Source organism: Phyllopteryx taeniolatus, chromosome 4, assembly GCF_024500385.1.
Source record: "Phyllopteryx taeniolatus isolate TA_2022b chromosome 4, UOR_Ptae_1.2, whole genome shotgun sequence".
NCBI classification, from domain to species: Eukaryota; Metazoa; Chordata; class Actinopteri; order Syngnathiformes; family Syngnathidae; genus Phyllopteryx; species Phyllopteryx taeniolatus.
This window is the reverse complement of record NC_084505.1, coordinates 18,312,100-18,332,234: the sequence shown is the minus strand read 5'-3', so window position 1 is coordinate 18,332,234 and position 20,135 is coordinate 18,312,100. Positions and strand designations below refer to the sequence as shown.

Below are 20,135 nucleotides of genomic sequence, written 5' to 3'. Positions count from 1 at the left end.
ATAATATATATATACATACACACACACACACACACAGTTGGGCAAACAAGTATTTAGTCAGCCACCAATTGTGCAAGTTTTCCCACTGAAAAGATTAGAGAGGCCTGTAACTTTCATCATACCCGTCACCTATGAGAGACAAAATGAGAAAATAAATCAAGAAAACATCTGATTTTTAAAGAATTTATTAGCAAATTATGGTGGAAAATAAGTATTTGGTCAATAACAAAAGTTAATCTCCATACTTTATGTACCCTTTGTTGGCACTGACAGAGGTCAAACGTTTTCTGGAAGTCTTCACAAGGTTTTCACACACACACACGCATGCTGGTATTTTGGCCCATCAATGATGTTTTGGGGCTGTTGCTGGACAACACGGACTTTCAACTCCCTCCAAAGATTTTCAATGGGGTTGAGATCTGGAGACTGGCTAGGCCACTCCGGGACGTCGAAATGCTTCTTACGTAGCCACTCCTTCGTTGGATATATATATATATATACACGTATATATATATATATATATATATATATATATATATATACGTATATATATACATATACGTATATATATACATATACGTATATATATATATATATATATATATATATATATATATATACATATATATATACATATACGTATATATATATATATATATATATATACACATATATATACGTATATATATACATGTATATATATATACGTATATATATATATATGTATATACGTATATATATATGTATATACGTATTATATATATATATATATATGTATATACGTATATATATATATATATACACATATATACACACACACACACACATATATATATACACATATATAAGGCCACAGTTTTATCACAGAGCACAATGCCACAGATGTTGCAAGTTTTGAGGGAGCGTGCAATTGGCATGCTGACTGCAGGAATGGCCTCATAACCGCAGACCACGTGTAACCACACTAGCCCAGGACCTCCACATCCAGCATGTTCACCTGCAAGATCGTCTTGAGACCAGCCACCCGGACAGCTGCTGCAACCATCAGTTTGCAAAGAAACAAAGAATTTCTGCACAAACTGTCAAGAACCGTCTCAGGGAAGCTCATCTGCATGCTTGTCACCCTCATCGGGGTCTCGACCTGACTGCAGTTTGTCGTCGTAACCGACTTCAGTCGGCGGAATGCTCACATTCGATGGAGTCTGGCACATTGGAGAGGTGCTCTTCATAGATGAATACCAGTTTTCACTGACACACAGAAAGCGTGTTTGGCGAGCGGTTTTCTGATGTCTACGTTGTGGATCGAGTGGCCCACGGCGGCGCTGGGGTTATGGTATGGGCAGGCGTATGTTATGGGCAACGAACACAGGTGCATTTTATTGATGGCATTTTCAATGCACAGCGATACAGTGGCAAGATCCTGAGGGCCATTGTTGTGCCATTCATCCACGTTGCAACGATCTGTAATTCCTGGAAGCTGAAAACATCCCAGTTCTTGCATGGCCAGCATATTACAGTTTACTACCCACCACTGAAGACAATTGCTGACTTTAGAAGAGTTTATTAACAACAACACCTACAATGTCATATGTACTTTAACATTGAGTACTATGTACACGTGATTCTGCTGTACAATACAGAGATGGGATCAAGTCATGTGCAAGTCGCTGCTTTGTCTTGGGCAAGTCGAGTCCCAAGTCAAATCACCTTACAGTGCAGTCTTACCCGCACTATTGAGTCTTTATAAAAATGTCAATAAGGTCAAATAATGATATTATTGGCCTATTGAGCTCACCTGTTTGTACGTACACCACCTCATGTCTCAAGTCCTGAGTCTTTAACTCCCCAAGTCCAAGTGAAGTCTCAAATGTTTTCCTTTTTGTCAAGTCACAACTAAGTCATAAAAATTGACTGTAGTCAACGCAATGGTCGTTTGGTTTTCTGGCCATGGAACAGAGGAGCATCTCTACACCCTCAACAGGGTCCCAGAAAAGTGCACGGGCAGGCGCTACCCAACGTGGCGCCCTAGTTAAGATTTGATATGAAGCCCCCTCAATCATTGATTTACATTCAGTTGCCAAAGAAATCGAATAGCATTGTTTTTAACGATTTGTCTTAAATATAGACGTCACTCAAGTCAATGCACACAATTAACAAATTAGAAATTTAAAAAAAAAAATACAAAAAGGAAAAATAAAAAAATAAAAAAACCCTCGAGCTGTCGCCTTATTGTGGTGAGGGGTTTGTGTGTCCCAATGATCCTATGAGCTAAGTTGTCTGGGGCTTTATGCCCCTGGCAGGGTCACCCATGGCAAACAGGTCCAAGGTGAGCGACCAGACAAAGCACAGCTCCAAAAACCTCTATGAATACAGGAAGACGTTTTCCCTTGCCCGGACGCGGGTCACCGGGGCCCCTCTCTGGAGCCAGGCCTGGAGGCGGGCCTCGAAGGCGAGCGCCTGGTGGCCGGGCCTGCACCCAGAAGGGTAACGTGGGTCCCCCTTCCCATGGGCTCACCACCTGTGGGAGGGGCCATAGGGGTCGGGTGAGCTGGGCGGTGGCCAAAGGCGGGACCTTGGCGATCCGATCCCTAGCTACGGAAGCTGGCTCTCGGGACATGGAACGTCACCTCTCTGGCAGGGAAGGAGGTCCGAGCTGGTGTGCGAAGTCGAGAAGTTACGACTAGATATAGTCGGGTTCGCCTCCACACACAGCTTGGGCTCTGGTACCAGTCCTCTCGAGAGGGGTTAGACTCCCTTCCACTCTGGAGTTGCCCACGGTGAGAGGCGCCGAGGTGGTGTGGCGCCTGTACATTGGGGTTCACCCCGGTGGACGTGGACGAGAGGGTAGCCTCCCTCCGCCTTCGGGTGGGGTAACGGGTCCTGCATGTTGTTATTTGGTGTTACATCTTTAAATTCGCCCCTCCCTCATTGGTACTTATCAGCTGGGGGGTTGGACTCATTTGGTATTGTCATTTGTAGTAATATTAATGGGGCATTGCTTTACATTTTAATCTATGTTAGCTTATCAATTTTAAGCTTTAACGCTAATACAGTGGTGCCTTGAGAAAAGTTTTAAACATCATTCCCAAATGAAAAGACTGGAAATGCCATTATCTGTGAGAGCCTCCCACCTAAAAATGTGCAGTTTCTTTGTCAATATTAACACATTACACTATATAAAACTATACTTCATAAAAACATACAGTAATGACATAATTAAATAGAAATGCAAGTCTGGGCTTCCCTGCTTAAAGCTTCTGCCGCCGTGACCCAACTCCGGTTAAGTGGAAGAAAACGGACGGGCGGACGGGCGGAAGGGTGGATTTAAAAAAAAAAAAAAAAAAAAAAAGCAAAGCAACCCAAACCCCCAGTCGCAAAATAATTTGCCTGTGTTTTGGGATCATGGGGCATATTTAGGGTTTAAACAACAAGACAGTTCTAAATATTTGTAGGGGGTCTCGACTATTTGCCACTGGTCTTGTTCCCTAACCCCCAAGAACAGTGAGGGTCAACTGTACACTATCGTACGTCCTCTTCCCGACTGCTGCTAAGGATGTTACTCGTCCTCATCCCGCTTCCCGTCTTCGGCATCCCTCTCCTCATCATCGTCATAGTGGTCACGATCGTCCGAGTAGTGACAGCTTCCGTCGGAATGATGCCGCTTGCCGTCCTCGCTGCAATCACGTGAATCTTTGTCACTCTGGTCCTCATCCTCTCTCCCCACCTCCTGGTCTTGGTCATCCAGGAAGACCTTGCAGTAGTGGACAGGCTCCAGGGCGGCGGCGTCCTCGGAATCCGAAGGCTCGCTGGCCAACAAGAGAAGAATGAGTTTCAGTTTCTCATTCAATAGCATGAGTAAGCGTGTCCAAACCTTCGACTGGTAGTGTACATGTTTTGACAAAAGGGACATTTTGATGGCCAAATGGCCCAGCCCTACTTAATCTACCCAATGCCTGGTGAACATTTACCATGCGCCGCCGGTGTGTGTCCGTGCTGCCGCCGCCTTCCTGCTGAGGAAGTCCTCGTTCAGGTGCACTCCGTGCAGCTTATCGGCAAAACGCTTCTGTGCCGCCTGCTTAGCATTCTTCTGTCGTTTCGGCAGAGCACATGTTCAGAATCGGAATAAATATAATAAAGAAGACTGGTGCCTTGAGATACAAGTTTAATTTGTTCCGTAACCATGCTCGTAACTCATAACACATCTTTTCACACCGAAATGAATGGAAGTGCCGTTAATCGGCTCAAAAATGCTTGTAATGTTTTATTGAGAAAACTAGCACTCTATAATATCATAGATTATAAAAACATGACAAGTGACAAATACATGGTAAAGAATTAAACAGTTTTTGTTACTCTTTTTGCTTTAATGAAATGTGCTGTTCCTATCGCCTTGGCCACCTCGGAGCAGTATAATACAAACATACAGAAATACATGGAGACAGTGATAACTAAATTCCGTAATCCACAGTAATATAGGTGGTTCTTTATAGAAGAAAAATGCCTGTGAACATTGCGATATTGTCTGTCTACATGTGTTGCTCCACTGTTTGCGTTCAAATATCAGTTGCTTTAATGTTTATAACACGACGACTCTTGATGCGACGCCATTTGTTTTCCATTATGTGTTCGCAGTAAGCGAACAGGGATATTCTTCAAGCAAACTTGTAATACACAATATGTAATTCTCTTGTAGATTTAGTTTGACAGTAGACGACAACTGGGAGTGGCAATAAAAAAACTTGAAGCCTCTTTTGATGAAATATTTGTCAAAATGCTGCTTGCCGTGAAGTGAGTTGAGTCACTGGCACCATATAGCGCTCTTATCTCAAGTTTGCTCACAAGTCAAAGCAAAAAAAAAAAAACTAATCGTCCAAACAACGGCTCATATCTCGAAGAACTCAAGAAGTCAGGTAACTCACATCTCAAGGCGCCACTGTACATCTGGTGGCGTAACCCCAAACACAAATCTTTGTCATCGTTTTCAGTACAGGCCAACGGTAGTCAGTATCCCCTTGTCTCTTGTTTAAAAACACTGTGAATCGGTCTATGGCTATATTAAAACCGTTGCGTGTTATGTCGTGTACCTGGGCAGCCTGCTCCAGCAGCAGAGGCCTTCCTTTCACACGCTCCTCAATCTCCTTGATTTCCCGCTGATATTCCTTCCTGCGCTGGCGGTCTTGTTTCCTGAACAAGGGGGGGGGATAAGAAGCACACGGTAGCCCTTTTCACACTGACGCTCAAAAGTCTGCTTTTTCCCCCCACAGCTTCTGTTCTGAGTCAAAGGTTCCGATAAGAAATGATGGGTTCAAGTCCACCTGCGAGTTTCCTGGCTTCTGAGGTACCAGAATCAGGATGGCAGCAACAACGGAATTGGTATAGTTTCACACCTGAACTGACGACATGTAATTATCTGATTGCGGAAAGCCATGTCAGCTGTGTCGATAGCAACCTCTAAAGAGTACGACTGAAGCACTGGCACTGTTTCGCATGACAGCAATCAAAGTTCAGCAAAGTCTGTATGTGTTTTGTTCCTTCATACCAAATCATGATTATATCGTCATTACAAAAAAATATGCAGATGCTCTCACCCATACTCTGAAAACACATTCCAGATTAATCCAAAGAATTAATGCAAATTCTGTTAAATGTTAAATGTGGTTAAATGTCGGTTAAGGGTTTATTTAGAGCTTTGAGCTTTATTTAAAAACTGTACTAAAATGTATGGTTGACTTGCCAAAATGCTCTCGCTCTCCAAATCTCTTATCTCCTCGCAACCCCATTTTGAAGCATAATGTTGCATCCCATACAGCGAGTATGGCGCCAAACCACTCCAATCTGTCAAACCTGTCAAGCTGTCATTGGCTCAGAATGCGTTGAAACGCCATGAGCCAATGAAAAGCTGTCATCTAATTTATCTGGTTGCGCGACGCCGCATCAGATGCGTGCGTCAAAGTTGCCTTTTCATCGCTCCGAAACATGGCTCGGTGGGTTATGGGGAAGTTTTGGAGCTTACCTAAAATATTCCTAAATTCTGAGGCGTTGAAACACTTGTTGAACGCGATATCCGCCACTGACGTTATCTAATTATCTGATCAACTGTGTTAAAACTAGCGGCCAACCGATATGGATATTTTTTAGGCCAATTGCAATATTTGGAAGCATAAAAATCCAATAACCGATTAATGAGCGGATTAAGTTTTAAAAATCTATAATGAAAATCGTTTTTGGTCCCTTAACACTTACAACAATAAAGATATAAATTACAGGCAGAACATTGGACTGTTTTACAATACTTTGTCCTTTAGTATTTCACTTGACAACAGAGAAAAATCTGCAAAAATTAGCCAGCGTCAACCTGCACATTTCCTTGCGCCTGAGGTGTGGCGACAATTGTTGACAACAATACCTGGCGATGATGTCATCGAAATATGTCATAACAGGAAGCCACATCAGCTGCCACAAAGTTGCCCGTTTCCCACAACTGGGAGTTAAAGTCACCTTGCAAATTGCCTCACCTGAATTCTTGGAGTTTGTGGCCGTGTGTGTGGGTGAGCGCCAGGTGCGGATCATTGGCGCTAGCCCGCTTTTGCACCAGCTTCTGCAGCTTTTTCTCACGCTCCTTCTGCCTCTCAGTCCAGCGTTCCTCCTCCTGCTCAGCCCTCCTCCTGCGCTCCAGAGCCTGCCTGCCCGCACAGTCACAAAGTGAAATCGGAACCTGCTTTTTTCACCGCCAAAATAGTTCTAACTTAGTATATCTGGAAAGTATTGACAGTGCTTCACTTTTTCCACATTTTCTTATTACAGCCTTCTTCCAAAATGGATTCAATTCATTTTTTCCCTCCAAATTCTACACACAATACCCAATAATGCCGATGTGAACAAAGTTGGCCACTGTGCCGCCACTGCATCAACAGAGGCTGTGAATACTTAGTGATTTCTTAGTTTTTATTTTCAATACATTTTCTAAGTTACAATATGGAAAATAACGTGTTGTAGCTATAATTTTGAGAAAAATATTCAATTTTGAAATAAGGTTGTAACAACGTTTCTTTTAACTCATTCACTGCCAGCCTTCCCCATTAACATGGATATTTGACTTCAAAAGCCGTCAATGGCAGTGATTAATTTTAATTGTGCACCTTGAGTTTGAAATATAATATACAGTGCTGTGAAAAAGTATTGACCCCCTTCTCAAAATCATATTTTCCTTCCTAGTTTCCTCACTTCAGTGGTTAAAATCATCAAACAAATCTTGTTTTGTTTGTTTTGTTTTTAAATACTGATTTCATTTATTAAGGCAAAGTTAACCTGGCTCTGTGTGAAAAATTAATTACTGCCCTTGTTAGATTGTGAATAAGTGTGGCTAATCACAATCTGGTTAACTTTCACTGATCACACCCAAGCCTGATTACCTCCAGACCTGTTCAATCAAGAAATCTGTCCTAACAAAATCAAGTCGGATAAAAGATCTAAAAAAAAGCTTCAACAAAGTCACACAATCCCAAGAAATTTCAGAACAGTAGAGAAATAAAGTAATCGTCACCTATCAGTCTGGAAAGGGTTACAAAAGCCATTTCTAAAGTTTTAGTAGGATTCCAGGAAACCATAGGGAGAGCCATTATCCTCACGTAGAGAAAACATGGAACAGTGGTGAAGCTTCCCAGGAGTGGCCGGCCTACAAAGATTACCCAAAGGAACTCAGGTCAACTTCTAAAGACCTTAAGGCCTCATTTGCCTTAGTTAAGGTCAGTGTTCATAACACAACAATAAGGAAGAGACTGGGCAAAAATGACATCCATAGCAGAGTTCCAAGGCGAAAACCACTGCTGAACAAAAAGAACATAAAGGCTCGTCTTTGCAAAAAAAAAAAAAACAACAACAACAACAAAAAAGAAAACATCTGAATGATTCCCAAGACTTTTGGGAGAATATTATATGGACTGATGAGACGAAAGTTGAGCTTTTTGGACTGTGTGTCTCTCGTTACATCTGGCGTGAGTGTCGCACAGCATTTCAGAAAAAGAACATCCTACCAACAGTCCAATATGGTGGTGGTAGTGTTATGGTCTTGGACTGGCTTGCTCCTTCAGAGCCTGGACAACTTGCTGTGCTTGATGGAATGATGAATTCTGCTCTTTAACAGAAAATCCTGAAGGAGAATGTTCAACCATCAGTTTGTGACCTCAGGCTGAAGCGCACTTGGGTTCTGCAGCAGGATAACGATCCAAAGCACACCAGCAAGTCAACTTCTGAATGGCTTAAAAAAAACAAAAGGAAGGTTTTGGAGTGGCCTAGTCAAATTCTAGACTTGAATCTGATTGAAATGCAGTAGAATTACCTTAAAAAGACCGTTCATGCTCGAAGACCCTTCCTTTTTGCTGTATTCAAACAGCAAAACATGAACAGAATCGGTGACAAAGGGCAGCCTTGGCGGAGTCCAACCCACACCGGAAACAAGTACGACTTACTGCCAGATATGCGGACCAAATTCTGAATCTCATCCACCCCCGGGGAGCTTTTGAACCACCTCGGTGACCTCAACCCCAGAGATAGGAGAGCCCGCATCAGAGAACCCAGACTCTGATTCCTCAGGTGAAGGCGTGTCGGTGGAATTGAGGAGGTCTTCGAAGTATTCTCCCCACCGGCTCACAACGTCCCGAGTTGAGGTCAGCAGCGCCCCATCCCCACTATACACAGCGTTGATGATGCACTGCTTCCCCCTCCTGAGATGCCGGACGGTGGACCAGAATTTCCTCGAAGCGGTCCGGAAGTCTTTCTTCTTGGCCTCACCAATCTCCTCCCATACCCGAGTTTTTACTTCAGCGACCACCAAAGCTGCATTCCGCTTGGCCAGTCGGTACCCATCAGCTGCTTCAGGAGTCCCACATGGCAAAAAGGCCCGATAGGACTCCTTCTTCAGCTTGACAGCATCCCTCACCGTTGGTGTCCACCAACGGGTACAGGGATTGCCACACCGACCACCTAACGGCCACAGCTCCGGTCGGCCGCCTCAGCAATGGAGGTGCGGAGCGTGGTCCACTCGGATTCGATGTCTAGGTTTCACGCTCTTCCAGGTCTCACTGTCATTGCCCAAGTGAGCATTGAAGTCCCCCAGCAGAACGATGGAGTCCCGAGCAGGAGCGCTCTCCAGCACCCCCTCCAAGGACTCCAAGAAGGGTGGGTACTCTGAACTGTTGTTTGGTGAATAGGCACAAACAACAGTCAGGACCCGTCTCCCCACCCGAAGGTGGAGGGAGGCCACCCTCTCGTCCACCGGGGTGAACCCCAACGTACAGGCGCCGAGCCGCAATAAGTATACCCGCACCTGCTCGGCACCTCCCACCGTGGGCAACTCCAGAGTGGAAGAGAGTCCAACCCCTCTCAAGAGGACTGGTACCAGAGCCCAAGCTGTGTGTGGAGGCAAGTCCGACTATATCTCGTCGGAACTTCTTGACCTCACACACCAGCTCAGGCTCCTTCCCTGTAAGAGAGGTGACATTCCACGTCCCTAGAGCCAGCTTCTGTAGCCGGGGATCAGATCGCCAAGGTCCCTGCCTTCGGCCACCGTCCAGCTCGCACTGCACCTGACCCCTATGGCCCCTCCCACAGGTGGTGAGCCCATGGGAAGGGGGTCCCACTCTACCCTGTGCCTGGGTGGGCGCTCGCCTTCAAGCCCCACCTCCAGGCCCTTAATAAATGAAATCGGCATTAAAAAACGGCATTTTAATTTCACTATAGTTCTAGAGTTCTCAGATATTTATTTGTTTGATGATCTTAAACAACGTGGGGAAAATATGCAAAAATATATGATTTTGAGAAGGGGGCCAATACCTTTTCATGGCACTGTAATATATGGATTACCGTAATTTCTCATGTATAATGCGCATCCATGTATAATACACACCCCCAAAGCTGCCCTCAAAATTCTGGAAAACCCTTTTGCCTATGTACAATGCATTTTTACAATGCATGATTTTGCTTCTACCCATATGATCAAAACATTAAATATTATCTGTATTTTTTTTGTTTTCTTTAGAGAATTCTGAAGTTAAGCATTTTATTTGAACACGTAATATCCCTCCATCCATTTTCTGAGCCGCTTATCCTCACTAGGGTCACGGGAGTACTGGAGCCTATCCCAGCTATCTTCGGGCAGGAGGCGGGGTCAGGTACACCCTGAACTGGTTGCCAGCCAACCGCAGGCATAAACACATAAACAAACAACCATTCGCACTCACATTCACACCTATGGGCAATTTAGAGTCTTCAAACAACCTACCATGCCTGTTTTTGGGATGTGGGAGGAAACCGGAGTGCCCGGAGAATACCCACGCAGACACGGGGAGAACATGCAAACTCCACACAGACGGGGCCGGGGATTGAACCCCGGTCCTCAGAACTGTGAGGCAGACGCTCTAAGCAGTCGCCCACCGTGCCGCTTTGAACATGTAATTTACTGCGGGGACTCCACATTGCATGCATACTCGACTCGACTCTTTTGGGATTAAGGACGATAGAAATAAACTTAAACTCGACTATGCAGCTAGGTCTGTCACTATCGAATATCTCTAGCATCAATTATTCTATCGATCTTTCCATCAATTAATCCAATAATTGGGTAAACATTTATTTTGAATTCATTTATTGCAAAATATTTTTTTCCCCGATTTACGAACTGCGATGTCAATCAAATTTTACTTACAGGATGAGCATCTTTGAGGGAGCTACACAGGCTTCTGGAGGGCCAGGGGTGGTGGCGGGGTGGGGTTGGGTCTCTTGGGAGGAGAGTCACTCTGGAGGTCGCTAAGGAGGCTGTGGTCTATGAGGAGGAGGAGGAGGAGGAGGAGGATGAGGAGGAGGAGTCACGGTACCTCACGGCCTCGTGTCGTTTCTTGGAGGCGTCCGTTTCCTTGGCGGGCAGGAGCTCCATGCTCCCCGACAGGGACGAGCAGAGGCTGGAGTTTGCTGTGCGCGAGCTCTTGAAGTACGGCCAGCGAAGCGTCCCCGGGCTGCTCCGCTCCTTCTCCACCTCGGCCAGGATGCGCTCGCGGCGGGACGGGATCTGGGCCGTCCTCAGCCGGAAGGGCTCGCATGCCGTAGTGGGCTTCACCTCTTTGGTCCTCTCCACGAGCTTCTGGAAGCGTTTGAAGCTGGCGTCAAAGTCGGGCACATCCTTGTTGATGTGCGGCCGGTGAGTGAAGGTCTGGGGCTGGTCTTTGCTCTTCTTGCTCTCCACCAGTCTTTTGGTGAGCGTGCTCGGAGGTGCAGCGGCGCTGTAGAGCATCTCCTGGGCTCTCATCTGCTTCTTGATGGATCGGTAGAGCTGCTCTTCCTTCCTCAGCTCCCCCACCGCTGCCGCGTACACCGACCTGGGCACCGGCTTGGCCTTGAAGGGCTTCACCCGCTCTTGCTGGCCAGGCTGCTGAGGCTGCTGCTGGCGCTGCTCCTTCTTCAGACGCTCCCTCTCCAGGAAGCTGAAGGGCTTGGAGAGAGTCCCCAGCAAGGTTATTATACAATAGAATAAAACAAAAACAAAATGTCAACGGAAATAGAAGTGAAACAAAAGAAAAAGAAACAAACAATCTTTCTAAAACTGCATCAGGGATCTCATTATATGTGCGTCCCGCATCTGAGATGCACACAAATTAGCAGGGACATATAAAGTTTGATCAATCTGTGTTTTAGGATGCAGTACTCCATCGAGGTGCTGGAAATCCGGCGTATTCATTTTTTGTTTTTGGAAGGGACAGGACTCTAGAGTGCGACTAATTTAGTCCCATATGCACCCTAATTTCTGAATGTTGGGGCAAAAAAAATATATATATCAGAGGGTGCATTCAGGTGCCCATTCATTTGAGGAAGAAAAAAACATTTCCGCGACTGGAAAGCACACACATGAAACCCATCGTGGTCTCTAAACCAATCAGAGATATTGAAGGGCATGGACCCCAGGTCTGATTGGCCGTGTGTGCGCGTGTGTGTGTGTGTGTGTGTGTGTGCGTGCGTCTGTTTGAAATGTAGGCGCTCGCTTACACGAAGCTAAGTTTTCCGACGGAGAGCCGGTAGCTGCAGTTAAGACAATTGAGAGGCATAAATGGAATTAGTTCCAAAGCTTAAAGCCACCGGGACCATTTGGGAACATTTTGGATTCAAGCCAGATGAACCCGGCCATCCCGCTAACACCAACGAGCTGGTATGTCGAATTTGTATGAAGTCGCAACACAGACAACACAACTTAGAACCTCAAAATGACTAAATTCATCTTAAACACAACCATCCCACCAAGCATAACCGTGACCCTAGTGAGGATAAGCGCTGTAGAAAATGTAGAGTTTCTTGATTTTTCTTCATTACAATGTCAATGAATTAAAAGTGAATTGTTCTTAAAAAGGATGTACTTGCATTAGTATGCAAAAAAAAATAAGAGTAATAACTGTAATAAAAATCTATAAATTGCAGGGACTCATTGTTCCCAGGTTGGGACTCATTGTTTCCGTCACATGTGCATTCCGGGACTCACATAGTCTCAAGTGTAGAAATGATCTGTGCTGCATTGTCTGTTTACAAACCTAATTAAAGTACAGTGGTAACTTGACTTATGAGTGCCCTAGATAAAAGTTTTTCAAGTTAAGAGCCGTTTCTTGTTTTCTTTGTCTTTTTTGCTTTGTTTTGATTAACACAGCAAATAGCTGAGTTTTCTTTGCAAATAATGGAGCAATAGGTTGGCCCAAAAATTCGCATTTAGGTGAATTTTCAAATGAATGTATTAATTTCCGGAACCGAGGTGTGACTTTCAAACTAAATAAAAATCCTAAACTATTGAAACCTTGGTCTTGAGGTGGCGTTCTTCCCGCATATTCCGCCGTTGTTCCTGGCGTCGCTCCCGTAGGTCATTGTAAAGCGGCAGGTGGACGTGCGCCGGCACGGGGCTCGCGCGGAACTTGTTGTGGCACTCGGACATCTCCTCCAGCTGTCGTCTCAACTCGGCGTTCTCCAGCTCCACCTCCGAGCGCGTCTTGATGCCGCGCCGCCGGCGCTCAGCCTCACGCAGTGTCATCTGGAAGGGCTTGGGGACCGTCGCCCTGGGAACGCTCGCCCCCTGGTGACCGCTGCTTCGCCGAGGCCGGAAGCCGCTGCGGTCACCCGGCAACGATGTGGACAGCTGGCGTGTTCGGGGCGAAAGCTTGAAGTCGGTCCACATGTTCTTGATGAATTCTTTGGGGGAGAACAGCAGGCCTTTCTCCACATCAGAACCGGAGGCGTCGCCTGCGTCGTCTTCATCCGACGACGCAGGCATGCCGGGACTTCTCCGGAGCTCCGCAGCCGAGTGCGACTTCCTTAGATGTAGTGACTCACCGCCGCTGCTGTTGACACATACAAATATAGACAGTATAAGAGAAATACAACATTACTGGATGTAGTTACACAATGTACGTATACCTGATGCAGTGTCCGATAAAAGGATGCACTCATTATGTGCTGTTGACATCATTTTCAAACCTCACTGACATGGTTCTAGTTAATATATAGGACAGGCTAATAATCGATAATGTTTTGTGTCAGGAAAGCATATTGCACATGGATGATGCTTTTTTTTTTTTTTATGAAAAAACTGAAAAAGAGAACTCATTTGGCAGGATTATTTTCGAGGAAAAAAATACTCAAGAAAGAAGCTTGTACAAAAGTAATTTTTAACACAAATAATATTTTTGCAAAAAAAGGAATACATGAGAAATGTATTCAAAACAAAAAACATTCTTGCAGAAAATAAACTATTTCTTTGAGAAAATTAAGTTTTGGGGAAAAAAATCATTTAAAAAACTATCTTTTTGAGAAAAAAACAGAAAAAAACTAATGTAGTTTTTTTTTAAAAAAAACTCTGAGAAAAACTGTTCAAGAAAAAAAATACTTTCTGATAAAATGTCATAGTTACTTTATCCATCCATCCATCCATCCATCCATCCATTCATTCTCTTCACCCTTATCCTCACGAGGGTCACGGGAGTTAGTTTATACGAATAAAAAACATTTTTTTTAAATATATGATTTTTAAGTCAAAAAGTGTTGTTGTTTTTTTTAAGAAAAATAGTAATAATTTCTTTGAGAACAATTCACAATCTTACAAAACAAAGTTGTACTTTTCAAAATTTCAGAATATTAGAGAATATCATGATTTTTTTTCAGGGAAAAGTTAATTTTTTTTTCAAAATGTTTTAACCTTAAAGAGAATTTGAACAATTGAAAATTTTGAGGAAAAACAGATTTTAAAAAGTTTTAATAAGACAAGGATAGTTGCACATTTTAAGTCCTATTTAAAAAAAAAATGATATGTATGTAATATATGTGTTTTAATTTTAGGACAATACAAAACTTTTTATGAAAAAGATTTAAAGGGAAAAGTAATTTTGTTTAAAATATGAAAATGTTTGATATTTTGAAGTGGTATTTTTTATTTTATTTTTAAAAAAAGGTAGTTTCAAAAGAATACAAAAAAAAGACAAAAGATGCTACATTCCAAGATGGAATTTGAAATTGAATGAGAATTCCCCCCCCCCCCCCCCACAAGTAGCTTTATCAATTCCAAACTAACACTCCTGTCTCTACAATCAAAAGTACAACTCAGATATTCCCCTTTTTTTGTATTTGTATTATTCCTGTTTGCCAAGAGCAGAGAAAAAGTTGTCCCGGTGACAAGTAATGCCTGACCCATGTTGGTGGCATGCCGTGTTGTTGGCGCGAAGCTGCAGTTTGTGGTGGTACATGCTCTCCAGCTCCGCCATCGTGCGCAGGTGCGCCTTCTTCAGCTCCTCCAGCTTGCTGTAGTATTCCTCGTTGGAGAAGAAGATGTTGCGCAGGTTCACGCGATCGCCGCCTGCCGCTCTCCAGTCCTTCGCTGTTGGTGTGGCCACGCCCCTTTTGTTGCACGCCTCCTCGTACGCCGCCTGGACGGGAAGAAAATGAACTTTTACACTGTCCTCAACTCGCACATCAGCTCAGCGAGCTGAAGAGTCCTTTTCACCCAAGCCAATAGAGGGATCTCGTTTGATGTGCTTCCCCCATCTGAGATGCACAAAAATGAGCAGGAGTGCATAAAACATGATCAATCTGCGTTTTTTTCAAAGGCCTACAAACACACCTAAAACAAGACCAACACATTTACACACCAAATATTTTGAGAGAGCAAGAGCAATGGATACCACAAAAATAATGCACAAACAGTATGAAAGACTGCAAGAAAAATGTGCAATATAGCGAGACCAGAAAGCAAGAACCGTGATATAGCGGAGGATTACTCGCATCCGTATCCCGTGACGATAATGATAAAGTGCAGGGACTCATTGTTTCCATTGCATGTGCATCCCAGAACCCACACAGTCCGTAGGTGTGCATGCGACTGTGAATGACGGTTAGCTTATATGTGCGATTGGCTGGCGACCAGTCCAGGGTGCACCCCGCCTCTCGCCCAGAGTCAGCTGGGATAGGCGCCAGCATACCCGCGACCCCAGTGAGGATGAGCGGTACGGAAAATGGATGGAGGGATAATGACAATAAGTCAGAAATATTCATATATTGTATACACACCCTTATTCCTCTATACACTAATGCAATAATACAAATGAATATCGGTCACAGCAGTATGTTCGATTTTAATGATGAGAAATGAAAAAAAGATCCAACTACTGCAAACAAAATAAAAGCAACCATAAAAACACCTATTTAAGACCTATATTATATAGACATAAATATACACAAGCTGGGGCATATTCGTTTTTATCGTTGACAGTTGCCAACTTCTTTTTACGCTTATGTCATAGTTAAGAATGTTAAAATTGGACTTTGGGGGTTCCGCTGTCGTTTTGGGTTCAGCCATCTTCAAAGATCACAACATACTGGATAATTGTTCACGTTTGTATCTCCATTGTCTGTCAGCATACAATGGTACAATGCAGTTTAAGCCTATTAGGGCTCCATATGGAGGGAGGCCCGCCGGGGGGCGGCTTAACAGGGCGGCGGCGGCGGCCTCCAAACGAGCGTGCCAGGCAGGGCGGAAGAGGGATTACCATTATGTGACCAGAACACTGTCTAATCTAGACCACAAATAGCCAGCAAGACAGTGTTCCCATCCGCTCGGCACACAAGCGCCCACTGACCGTAAAAGACCAAACTTTGCCTGACACAAATCACTCAAATATTCCATTCAAAATTCAATTCAATTCAAATCAATAAAAACAGTCAAATATATCAAAAGAAATCATGTCAAATATTCCATTCAAAATGTCATATATCCAGTAAACTAATGTCAAATATTAATTATAAAAAGGAAAAATATTCAATTAACTAATATCAAATATACAATTAACGAATGTCAAAAATTCAGTAACTTAATGTTGAATATTCAATGAAATAATCAGTCAAATATTCAACAACTAAAATCCTGTTAACATCATAAAATGTAAAAAATTTATTCACGTCCTGAATAATATAGTTTATATTTTTGGCGGGTGATTGAAAAGTAACAACCTATTTTTAAGTACTTGTAATTGATTTCTGAACTATAATTCTTACAAGAAATGAACATGAGAAGAAAGTGTATTGCATGGAGTTTTATTTCAAATTGGATATGGGCGCCAGGCATTAGCCACCGGTTTCTCAAGCCGCCTGGGAACCGCATTCACTGATTTCACAAGGAACTCTTGTGGGATGGCAGACATCATTTCCCGTATTCGCCCTTCAAGTTCTTCCAAAGTCGTTGCTTTAGTAAAATCAACTTGCTCCTTTAATCATGGAACATACACCCAAAAAAATGGACAAAAATATTACAACATATGAATACATTATAAGTATTTTAAAAGAGGGAGTTACTTTTCAATCACCCGATATATGAGTGAGGTGAGTTTTTTAAAATAAATGTATTAATGAATGCATATTCTTTTAATTCAAATAATATTTTCATAAAGTATTCCAAAGTATTGGAACCTCGAGGTCAATTCCTTTGGTTTTGTTGTGTACTGAAGACATTTGGGTTTTAGATTAAAAGATGAATATGAGACAAAAGTTCACAATTCCAGTTTTTATTTCATGGTTATTTCCATCTCGATGTGTTAAATAAACAACTCAGGAGAGAGCCCCTTTTGTTTGCAGCCGCCCACTTTTCAAGTGACCAAAAATATTGGAACTTGTGACTGACTGTTAGTTGCTCAGGTGTTGCCTTTTAGATTGATTGCTTAAACATTAGATAGTGCTTGTTTTTGCCTTTCACCTGTGAAAACTGCATTTGCTGTTAAGCAAACATGAAGACCAGAGTGCTGTCATTTTGGTCTTGTATTGGCGCTCTATTAAGTTGAGTTTTTTGTCATCAGTGTCTTCTTCTTTCTGCAACAATTCTCCGTATGCTATCCTTCTTAACTACCTTCCCTTTTTTGCCTCCTCAATTATATTTGGCTGACAATGAATTTGAACACATTTTCAACTAGTATCTCTGCTTTCTACTCTTCTTTTCATATTATTTGGCATTTTTTTAACACTGGATATCCATATTTTCATGCCATTGATTCTTTTAATAACTTTCCACATTTGAGCAATATTAGTTTCCCTTTCCACCGAGTTGTACATTTTTCTCCAATATTCTCTTTTTGTATCATTTATAGTTCTCCTTAGCGCTGCTTGTCGACATTTGTGTTCAATTACTTTCTCAAAACTATGATTTCTTTTCCATTCTTCCAACGCTTTCTTCCTACACTTTTACAGTCTTTCGTCCGCCACGGTACACGCTTCCGCTTTTGCTCCTCTTCCTCCTTCCGAATGGACAACTGAGCTGCTTCTCGAATACTCTTTCCCTTATACCATGATTTATTTGTTCAACGTCTTTGTTCATATCGTCCATCCATCCATTTTCTGAGCCGCTTCTCCTCACAAGGGTCGCGGGGTCACATTCACACCTACGGGCAATTTAGAGTCTTTAATTAGCCTAGCCTGCATGTTTTGGGTGATGTGGGAGGAAACACAGATTCTAATCATTTATTATTTTAATAATACTTTCTTTTGTTACCATTTCTATATATTCAAATTCTATACTTTTCAGTTCTATATTGTATACCTTGTTTTATAAAAAATCGCACATCCCCCTCACCTACACTGCTCTCTATATCTTCTAATACTTTGATATGTATTAATTACAAAATCTAATGCTGGTTTAAGCCACGTTTCCCCGGACACGGATAGTTCCTTTTCAACTTCTTTAATGAATCCTTTCAACTTTTGTCCATTAGCTAATGAACTCCGAGCGTTCCATTGTAGTATTAGCATGACATTTTATCCATCTGCGTCCCTTGCCCAGATGCTCCTTTCTTATCCGCCTCCAATTTTGTATTTATTTGCTGCCACGAAATATCTTTCACCCCCAAATACTTCTCTGCTGCCTTCACAATGATTTCAATCCACGTTTTGTTTTGTTTGACTTGTTCTACACAATTGATGGCGTACGCCATAAAGAGATGTTATGCATTTCCTCATTTTGCTCTGTTCTTTTGCCCTATGCTTATTTTGCCCGGGAGTTTCGCCTCTTTAAATTCCAACATTACTGACAAACTTTTAGACCGTTTATCACTCATTAGTCTTTTTTCCCCCTAACTTCAAATACTTCTTATTAGCCCCCCAAATACTCTCCACCTTCAAGGCTTTGTTTTTCTGTTCTTCAGTTTTACAGTTTTCCATCCCTCAGTACCTTAGCTGTTTCCACTTGTCCTATTTTCTTTTGGATTTCTCTACTCAACACCACTGGGCTAAGGCTTATTTGTTCATTATCCTTATTAAATTGAAGAATTACCTTCAGATCTTCCTCGCCCATCCTCCTTCTCACCACTGCTCTATCTTCATCTTCTATCTTGTGTTTTGCTGCTTTTACGCCTGCACTTGGGATTCCCAAGGCCTTGGACAGATGATATTTGCATGGCAACACATAAAAGCTGAAATCTGATTGGAACCCCAAAAAATATTTTTTTTTTTACTTAATACAGTACTTTACATACATAGAAGCTGGGCAGCCAAGGCTGCACGCTATGACATTAAGACAAAAGATTGTTGGGAATGAATTAATTATAATAAATAGTAAGCATAATTAATTAAGAATTGAATGAAGTAGTTTTAGTCAGTGCTTTGGATAGATAGTGTTTAAGCTAGCAGATAAGGCTCTGGAGGCCCTCAGTGCACACCGCTGATTACCGATGTGTAAACTAACTCGAACGACTCAAATTTGCATACATTTAATTGTCAATGAAGAAAAGAAAAAAGTGTCGTCCTGTTGACTTGCGCCCAAGTTGGTGTGTTTACCTGGTCCTCCTTATCCTGGTAGTCGTCCCGGTTGTCGGCGTACGTCGTGGCCGAGTAGGGCGTTTCTTTGTCCCGCTCGTAGGAGGCCAGCGGCACCCTGGTGTGCGGGTCCACCGGCCGTTTCAGACACGACGTCACCAGCACGTTATTGCGGTGCGCGTTGGCCATGAAGACGCTAAACAATTGTTTTGCTGTCCTAAAACGTAAAATTAAAAAAATTTAAAAAAATTAAAAAAGTACACTGACAAAGGTGTTTAATTACCTGAAATAAAAAAGACAAAAATGTTGGAGAGCTTTGATCCTGTTACGCGTGCCAGCAGCCACCTGGCGCTTAAACAGGAAGCACTGGTTGCCTAGCAACGAAAACGGCCCGTTGTCAAGGAAGTGACGGTGCGAGAAATCCGTGTCGCATAAAGCCAAGGGGAACATGGAACGTTTTTTTTTAAGTCTTCAAATATTTACAAAGTTAAAAACGGCACAACTGTGGTGTCCTTTTAAAATAATTAACTTTTTTTTCCCCCCAAAATGTTGACTGAAACATGAAATAAAAATATTTGAGGACAATGCAGCGGAATAGCAGTTAGCACGTGTAGTCCATAGTTTGTCTAGAAGAGCCCTTCAATTGAATGTTTCATTAAATACGAAATCAAATATTGAAAAAAAAAATCAAATATTCTAATTCAAGTAATCCAATATTCTTTGTACATGTTTAAACAATGCAATTTGGGGATGTTGAGTACCGGTAGTGGGCTTATTTCAAGGTATCAGGTAATCGTGAAGGCTGCCAATACCATCCAATGATAGTA

General features: G+C 42.7%; 1 protein-coding gene across 3 annotated transcripts; it reads right to left on the bottom strand.

The window, feature by feature from the left end:
• Positions 1-1,545: 1,545 nt before the first annotated feature.
• fam161a (FAM161 centrosomal protein A) lies at positions 1,546-19,686 on the bottom strand. Of its 3 annotated transcripts, XM_061770168.1 has the most exons (9): positions 19,592-19,677; positions 19,330-19,525; positions 14,707-14,942; positions 12,827-13,364; positions 10,872-11,482; positions 6,516-6,683; positions 5,085-5,184; positions 3,969-4,087; positions 1,546-3,806 (listed from the first exon to the last, which is right to left on the bottom strand). In XM_061770168.1, the coding sequence occupies exons 2-9, from the start codon at positions 19,495-19,497 to the stop codon at positions 3,557-3,559; spliced, it is 2,190 nt and encodes a 729-aa protein (XP_061626152.1). In that variant the 5' UTR covers positions 19,498-19,525; positions 19,592-19,677; the 3' UTR covers positions 1,546-3,556. The 3 variants fall into 3 exon arrangements, with proteins under 3 accessions (XP_061626152.1, XP_061626154.1, XP_061626155.1); XM_061770170.1 differs by having other exon boundaries at positions 3,969-4,084; positions 19,330-19,685; XM_061770171.1 differs by lacking the exon at positions 3,969-4,087 and having other exon boundaries at positions 3,594-3,806; positions 19,330-19,686.
• Between the last annotated feature and the right edge of the window lie 449 nt (positions 19,687-20,135).